The 8,342-nt window shown below is 33.2% G+C and overlaps 1 protein-coding gene across 1 annotated transcript; it reads right to left on the bottom strand.

Annotated features, from left to right (window-relative positions):
* Positions 1 to 389: 389 nt before the first annotated feature.
* Positions 390 to 7,514, bottom strand: LOC134260851 (techylectin-5B-like). The gene is made up of 3 exons (XM_062743382.1): positions 7,250 to 7,514; positions 6,846 to 6,988; positions 390 to 530 (listed from the first exon to the last, which is right to left on the bottom strand). The coding sequence occupies exons 1-3, from the start codon at positions 7,476 to 7,478 to the stop codon at positions 390 to 392; spliced, it is 513 nt and encodes a 170-aa protein (XP_062599366.1). The 5' UTR covers positions 7,479 to 7,514.
* Between the last annotated feature and the right edge of the window lie 828 nt (positions 7,515 to 8,342).

Below are 8,342 nucleotides of genomic sequence, written 5' to 3' on the forward strand. Positions count from 1 at the left end.
ATTGTTAATCCGTAAAACTGAGCTATAATTATTTGTAGGAACTTGTACAGCGGGAACCGTCAGATAGCCCAGTTCGTAGAGCGCTCGCTCCTTGATCGGAAGTTCGTGAGTTCGAATTTCGGCCCCGACTGACCTAAGTCAATAAAAAATAAGTAGCAACTGTTCCTTCTTCATGTGCCCGGCACTTCGAAGTCAAGGTCACGGGTACGTCGGATGGGACCTTAAAAACGGGGGCCCCCTGTCACGGCAGGCGTTGGAACGATAAAGATCCCTCTGACACTGCTCAATGGCCCTGAGTGCCGAGCGAAGGTCACAATTTGAAGCCCTTCACGTTGGTATATGGTGACGCTTCTATATTAGTGAAAAATTCTCAAATACGATGTATAACATCATAAAATCCATAAATCAAAGTGAAGCTGGATTCCTCTCTTACCGAGCCAGTAAGCATGTCGAACGTCCCCAAAACCTCGCTGGTAGTCCTCCCATGTAACATTGAAATTCATGTGGGGATTGCCCCTGTACTGCACCACCTGAATGAAGGAAATTATACATTTCAGTAATTTTAACATGGTGTAACGAAGTTTTGTATAGAAAATATCACACTGGCCACTGTCACGATGAAGTAGAACCCCGGTCTTCGATATTTCTATAATCCATAATTAAAAGAGCTGTCGACCATATAAGTTATTTTTTTCATGATTTCTCAACTTTTCCTCAACATTTAAGAATAAATATATGCAATTGTATGTGTATTTCTAAGTGTTGGTTTATCTTTTCAGGTATTTCTTGACTTTTTTTTTTTGGCATAACTTATTACACATTGTTGTCTACATGCAACTTTTTTCAATTTACGAAGATATTTTTTTAGAAATACTTCTTGATTTTCAATGTTTTTTTTAATTTAGTTGGCTGCATAATGTTTTGAATGGTCAAAAAGAATCATTGGATTGGATGCTGAAAATTCAGAGGACTCTTTTAGTGAATATGTAGTCGAACAATCTTTTTTATGGAAGTGTTTACATTGGAATTTATTTAAAAAGAATGAATGAATGCGAAGTTTTGTGTTCTTAATTTTTGTTATACCTTTTTTTATATAGGAGAGCAGACCTGATGTTCTATATTCTAACCTAATGTGTATTATGCTTGGGTCCTATGGTACCGATGTACTTGATTATTGATAGTCAATCGGTCAAAAAAGTTTTATACATTCATTTACCGTACGTTATTTTTCAATAAAAATGAATAAAATACCTTTTTATGATGTTTTAATTGAACTGTCTACATATTTTTACATGAGAAAGACACAAATCTAACCGAGTCAGCGTTTGTGTATTCAAAGAGGTTACTCTGGTAACGGTGCAAATGTTTGGCCAGCTAGAAAGGTCAGAAATCAAACAAAATTCGTCTTGGATTTTTTTTTTAAATCAACAATTTCTCCCATGTTAATTCAATTACGGATTGACATTATATTATTGGAAATATATTCCATCTAAACTAGCTTAAATATGTTGATGTAATAAATTCTTAATTTCATTTATTTTTCAAAGTATTATATTTCTTCCTTAGATTCCTAATCAAGTTAAATAACACGAGGAATTGTCGCTTTATATATATTTTTTATTAATATAATGAACATTTTTTAATTGAAAAAAAAACAACATATTTTTAAAAAAAACTATTTATATAAATCAATGTATTTTGAAACCTTCTCAAGTAAAGAGCCATAGCTGCCTTACCGACGACTCGGCCTATACAAGTATTTAAAAGGAAATCACCTGTTTCTATTTATAGATACATGTACCTTTTCAAATCAAAATCCACATGTATGTAATCATATGTGAACCAGTGTTATATTTTCATTATACATGTATTATAAAATAATAAAAGAAAACATAGGGAATGCACACGAGAAAAAATAAAATAAAATGGTATTACACGCACTGTAAGACTCGAACTCACGATCATTATATCTTCAATCCAGCAATCATACCACTATGCCACGAAGTCTTGGTTATCAATTAGATAAAATTAAGACAGATTGTTGAATTTTGAATTAATTTTAGAAGAAAAATTAAATACATATTTTCAACATTTTCAATATAAAGACCACCTTTAACCAAAATTATCTAAGCGTAATGAAGTGCAGTCATATCCAAATATAATTATTCAGAAGTTGTTTTTCTGGTTAATGGTGGTCTTTTCCTACAGTTTGTCATTGTTTAAGGGGGTACCTCAGTATTTACTATATACTCCATGTAAACTGAACAATTTTTATATCTATCATATGAGGGAACTATTAATAATTGAGTATTATTTTTGTGTGAGTTGCTTTAAGACATGTATAAACTAACATTGTAAAATTTTTGTTACACAAAGTATTTTAAAAATCACTACAAGAGTAGGGGAAAGTGACTATCAAATGCGCTATGGCTCTTTGAAGTAATGTCATTACAAATTTCAGTATCATCTCGCCTTTGAAAAGCTTTACAATTTTAATCAAAACAGCGTTCCATATATTTTTAGACAACAAAACCGAAGACTATCTGGGGAAATGGTTTACAATTCAATTGTTTCAATCCTTTTATCGATGTCTGATATGAAGTGTGGTGCAAAATAACAGAGAAACTTTAGCATGTATGGGTCTTGAGGAAAACAGCTGATTACTTACCAAACAAGAGGCCCAAGGGCCACATCGCTCACCTGAGCACATCTACTAGGAAAAAGCACAGATCAGATCAAACTGAAAGTTTACTGGGGGAGGGGGGGGGGCTTGAATTTTAACCCTCCTGGGTGTTATGATTTGAACAATGTACAATCTACACTACCTGAGGATGATTCCATATAAATAGAAAAATATCACTAATCATGGCTTTAAAGTACTTGAAAAGAAGATTTTAAAAGGTTTCCCTATATATCCTTATGTACAAATTTGGTCAGCCATTTTGGGCCCAAAACTAGCCCCAGAGGTCATGATTTGAACAAGCTTGAATCTTCACTAACTGAGGATGATTCCACATAAGTTTCGTCTTTCCTGGCCCAAAGGTTTTTGAGAAGAAGATTTTTAAAAGTTTTTCCTATATATTCCTATGTAAAACTTTGGTCAGCCATTTTGGCCCCATCCTAGCCCCGGGGGTCATGATTTTAGCAAACTTGAATCTACACTACCTGAGGATGATTCCACATGAGTTTCATCTTTCCTGGCATAGTGGTTCTTGAGAAGAAGATTTTTAAAGATTTTTTCTATATATTTCTATGTAAAACTTTGGTCGGCCAACCTGGCCCCACCCTAGCCCCAGGGGTCATGATTTAAACAAACTTGAATCTACACTACCTGAGGATAATTTCATTTAAGTTTCATATTTCCTTTCTCAATGATTCTTAAGAAGAAGATTTTTAAAAGATTTTTCCTATATATTCCTATGTAAAACTTTGGTCGGCCATTTTTGCCCCACCCTAGCCCCGGGTCATGATTTGAACAACTTGAATCTACACTACCTGAGGATGATTCCACATGAGTTTCATTTTTCCAATTCCAGTAATTCTTGAGAAGAAGATTTTTAAAAGATTTTTCCTATATATTCCTATGTAAAACTTTGGTCGCCATTTTGGCCCAACCCTAGCCCCGGGGGTCATGATTTGAACAAACTTGAATCTACACTACCCCAGGATGATTCCACATGAGTTTCAGCTTTTGAGGCCCGGTGGATCTTGAGAAGAAGATATTTAAAGATTTTTCCTATATATTCCTATGTAAAACTTTAGTCGGCCATTTATGCCCCACCTTAGCCCCGGGGGTCATGATTTGAACAAACTTGAATGTACACTACCTGAGGATGATTCCACATGAGTTTCATCTTTCCTGGCCCAGTGGTTCTTAAGAAGAAGATTTTTAAAGATTTTTCCTATATATTCCTATGTAAAACTTTGGTCGGCCATTTTGGCCCCACCCTAGCCCCGGGGGTCATGATTTGAACAAACTTGAATCTACACTACCTGAGGATGATTCCACACAAGTTTCATCTTTCCTGGCCCAGTGGTTCTTAAGAAGAAGATTTTTAAAGATTTTTCCTATATATTCCTATGTAAAACTTTGGTCGGCCATTTTGGCCCCACCCTAGCCCCGGGGGTCATGATTTGAACAAACTTGAATCTACACTACCTGAGGATGATTCCACACAAGTTTCATCTTTCCTGGCCCAGTGGTTCTTAAGAAGAAGATATTTAAAGATTTTTCCTATATATTCCTATGTAAAACTTTGGTCGGCCATTTTGGCCCCACCCTAGCCCCGGGGGTCATGATTTGAACAAACTTGAATCTACACTACCTGAGGATGATTCCACATGGGTTTCATCTTTCCTGGCCCAGTGGTTATTAAGAAGAAGATTTTTACATATTTTTCCTATATATTCCTATGTAAAACTTTGGTCGGCCATTTTGGCCCCACCCTAGCCCCGGGGGTCATGATTTGAACAAACTTGAATCTACACTACCTGAGGATGATTCCACATGAGTTTCATCTTTCCTGGCCCAGTGGTTCTTGAGAAGAAGATTTTTTAAAAATGCTATTAATTTTTCACTAATTCATAATTATCTCCCCTTGAAGAGGGCGTGGCCCTTCATTTGAACAATCTTGAATCCCCTTCACCTAGGGATACTTTGTGCCAAGTTTGGTTGAAATTGGCCCAGTGGTTCTTGAGAAGAAGATGAAAATGTGAAAAGTTTACGACAACGACAACGCCAACGACAACGACAACGACGACAACGCCAACGACAACGACAGACGACGGACAAATTTTGATCAGAAAAGCTCACTTGAGCCTTCGGCTCAGGTGAGCTAAAAACGTAACATTTTATGAATAAATTAGATAATGCTTGACAGCAGGGGTATCACTTGTCTTAAAATAGCCGACATCCTGGTGTCGTTTTTTGCACACTAGAGATGGAAATAGAAAAACTCCGGTATCGTAGAACAACCGGTATCATAGGAATGGAGTATACTTTGTTAAAAAATAATTGTGTAATTGTGTTGTTATTTCTGGTTTAAAAAAATTTAAAAAACATTCAAAAAAAAAAATTATTTAACTTCTATTTACAAATGTCACATATGAAATAATAAAGACATTTCCAGTGAGTGCAATATCATTCCTGAGACATTAAAATAATAAACAAACATGTACCATTGGGCACGGAAAGTTACATGCACAGTGTATACAAAACTACACCAGTGTACCCATTTGGAATAATTGATAAGCATTTTTTTTTTTTACTTCTGATACGTAATGAACTAATGAACATATTTTAGAATAGTTTGACGAAAATTTCTACATTTGGGTTTTAATGTTACTGTTATTCAAAGATAAAACAGTTATAATCTATTGGTTCCTTTATTGATGTAATAAGACCATACTTTGATAATTTACTCAGTGCCAAGTTTTGTTTGTTTGATTATAAACAAACTCAAAACGTTCCATTTATTTTATTACTATTTTTTAATAAACGTTATGCTACAAGTAAAAAGAAATCATTGGTTTCTGTAACAGTATATAACTTGCTGATAACTTTACGTTATATTTATTACGTTTTCTGGTTGCATTAAACTCATTATATTTCTATTTGATTTGAATAAGTCAGTGATACATGTATATCTTATGATAATAAATGGATACATGTTGCAGAGCAGACACACTATACACTTTAAAGGGTTTAGCATACACTTAGAGTAAAACATCATTTATTACACACAGTACACACTCAGTACCTGTGTGACCAGTCAGAACAGGATAACTTACTCCTCTTAGGTATCTAATTCCAACTATGAATTTTCCGGGTGTGAGTGTTTTATGGTCCCTTTACATATTTGATTTTTTTTTTTTGAATTCTTTTTTGAGATAAATCAGTTTTCGTTATCTCCACCATTTTTTTTCATTTTATACACCTTTAGGTACTAGGGTACATTAAATATCCTATGATATTTTAGATGGTGATTATGATTCTCTAGATAGAGTAAGTCTTTATTTTTTAATGATTCAGGAGAAGCGTGTTTTAATATTTAAACAACAAGACGTTTAATAAGATACTTTAGGAACCCATTTTTTACAATACTCTATGTTACTTATATTTTAGGCTACATTAGGTATTATGCCTTAGGACGATAAATACCTTAGTATGCTTTAGAATACACTGAGTTCTGTTAAATATCATAACGATTTATTTAAGATTGCATCCACTAGTTATGAATACTTTCCTGATTATACAACAGCTTTGTAGCGTAACGTTTTTGTGGTTTCAATATAATTGTGATACTGCAAATGTATTATATTTGGCGTGTACTATATTTAGCGGAAATTGATTTTTGAAAAGGTCAGCTAAGCTTTGAATTAGCGCATTTATTAATTTTTGTATACACGGGTATATGTGCAAGACATGAATTAGCGGACGTTTCTTTCTGCAAAAGGCGCGAAAAGGAATGCACAGCCAAATGTTATACGTTTACAGTATTAGTAATGAAATGGTTTGATATACAAGCAGCATTTCATTTCGTATGGATAAAGAATAATTATTTCAATTTACAAAATAAAGGTCAAAGAATACATATGAGATTTTATGTTTTGTGGTTTATTTATGAATACATTTGAATTTACATTATTATAATTTTTTGATGCATATGTACATTTGGCATTAAACATATTGATTTAAGACACACGTAATATTGCTTTTTTTTATTTTATTTTTTTTTAACTGAATAATAAAGAAATTAGCATTGTACTTTATTTTTTATTTAAGTATATTTTTGGGTTTCTTTTTGTATTTTATCATGCTACTTCCTCTATGTGCTGTATTTTACCGTTCTAACTCCTAAATGGGAATCCATTCTGCAAAGCACGGAGACGCCATGGCTGTTTTTACCAAATGGGTATATCGTGTAAATTCCCGTCTTCCTTTCGCCATTCTTGTAAATGTCCGAACAATCAAAGGGAGTTCCATTACCTTTAAGAAATTAAAAAGAACAAATGATTGATATATGTATATTTAAGACAATAAGGATTTAATATATTTTTCGATTTTAACGTTTATCAACATTCTTTTAACATGGTATGGAAATCCCTTTTAAAACTACAAAAAATATTTAGATCTATTACACATTATTTTTAGGTTCAGAAGAAAAAAATCAAATGTTTCGCAACATAATCAAAATGCCAACTCGTGCAAAGCCTCCCGATTGACAATAGATATCTTAATAATACTTACACGAACGACTGATATTCTTTGTTTTTGTCAATAGCTCTCTGATTTCTTTGTTATCCTGGCGTATTTGCTTGTTATCCTCCCGTAATTGCTCTACCTCCAGCTGTAATTTAAGGATTTGTTCATGCATATACATTTGATCACTATCCCATTCATTTTTGTTCAAATCTGTATAAAGCGAACTTGTAAAGAACAAGCAAGAAAAGAAACACACTATCCAAATGGTCGCCATTCTCTAAACTTTTTTTTCTATTTCAGTGATTGATTATTTTTACGCAGTTAGTTAAACTACGCACTTAATAAAAGTCTGATCCTACGCCTGGTGTTGATGTCATTTAATATCTATTACACAACGGTTATTTCAAATCAATACTCAAAATAAATTTGGCATTTTGGTTTGAATAGAACAACCCGATTCCGGTCCGAAAATAGTATTGAAGTAGATTTTATGCAATATATAGAATTTTACCGCAAAGAATTTATATATCTTTTAAAAATGTATTCCATTCCATTTAATTCCAGCTTTTAAAAATGTCCTTATCCCTCCTTACTTCATTTGATATTATACAGTATTAACAGGCAAGAACCTTTCTTAATTATATGTGAATGTTTGTTAAAATGATAATTTTTAGGATGCTAAAAGATTTCTTATCTTGCATTGTAATTGACAGACAAATGTACATATATATTAAAGAGAATAAATTTAAGTATATGTATACACTGATTACTGAGAAGTCACAGAGTGAAAAACGAACATTCCGGAGATGACTATTTTTTTCCTCATGGTTCTCCTCAATTATTGTCAACAAATTTACAACGCAGTGTGAAGCTATCCAAGGCTACACAAAGCATTAAAATACATAACAAACATATCCTTAAATTTCCAGCTTGGTATTGAAATCAATGTGTAGACTGTGAAATTGAATACAGACATTTTGCACAAAGGGATCTTATAACTGCATACATGTTTCAAATGTTGTGATATTAAAGGAATTAGTTATTCACGTGACGGTCTATTATAATGTTCGAAGGTAAAGTTTTGCACATAAATGGCTGCAGCACAAGTTTCTAAAACATTTTTTATTTCTTTTTTTTC

This window comes from Saccostrea cucullata, unplaced genomic scaffold, assembly GCF_032062105.1.
Source record: "Saccostrea cucullata isolate Sc308-1 unplaced genomic scaffold, CSIRO_AGI_Scuc_v1 ctg18902, whole genome shotgun sequence".
In the NCBI taxonomy this organism is placed as follows: Eukaryota; Metazoa; Mollusca; class Bivalvia; order Ostreida; family Ostreidae; genus Saccostrea; species Saccostrea cuccullata.

Coding starts and splice junctions, on each gene's coding strand:
- LOC134260851 (XM_062743382.1), bottom strand. CDS start 7,478: ATGGCGACCATTTGGATAGTGTGTTTCTTTTCTTGCTTGTTCTTTACA. Junction 6,989..7,249: donor AAAGAATATCAGTCGTTCGT/GTAAGTATTATT, acceptor AATTTCTTAAAG/GTAATGGAACTCCCTTTGAT. Junction 531..6,845: donor CCCATTTAGGAGTTAGAACG/GTAAAATACAGC, acceptor TCCTTCATTCAG/GTGGTGCAGTACAGGGGCAA.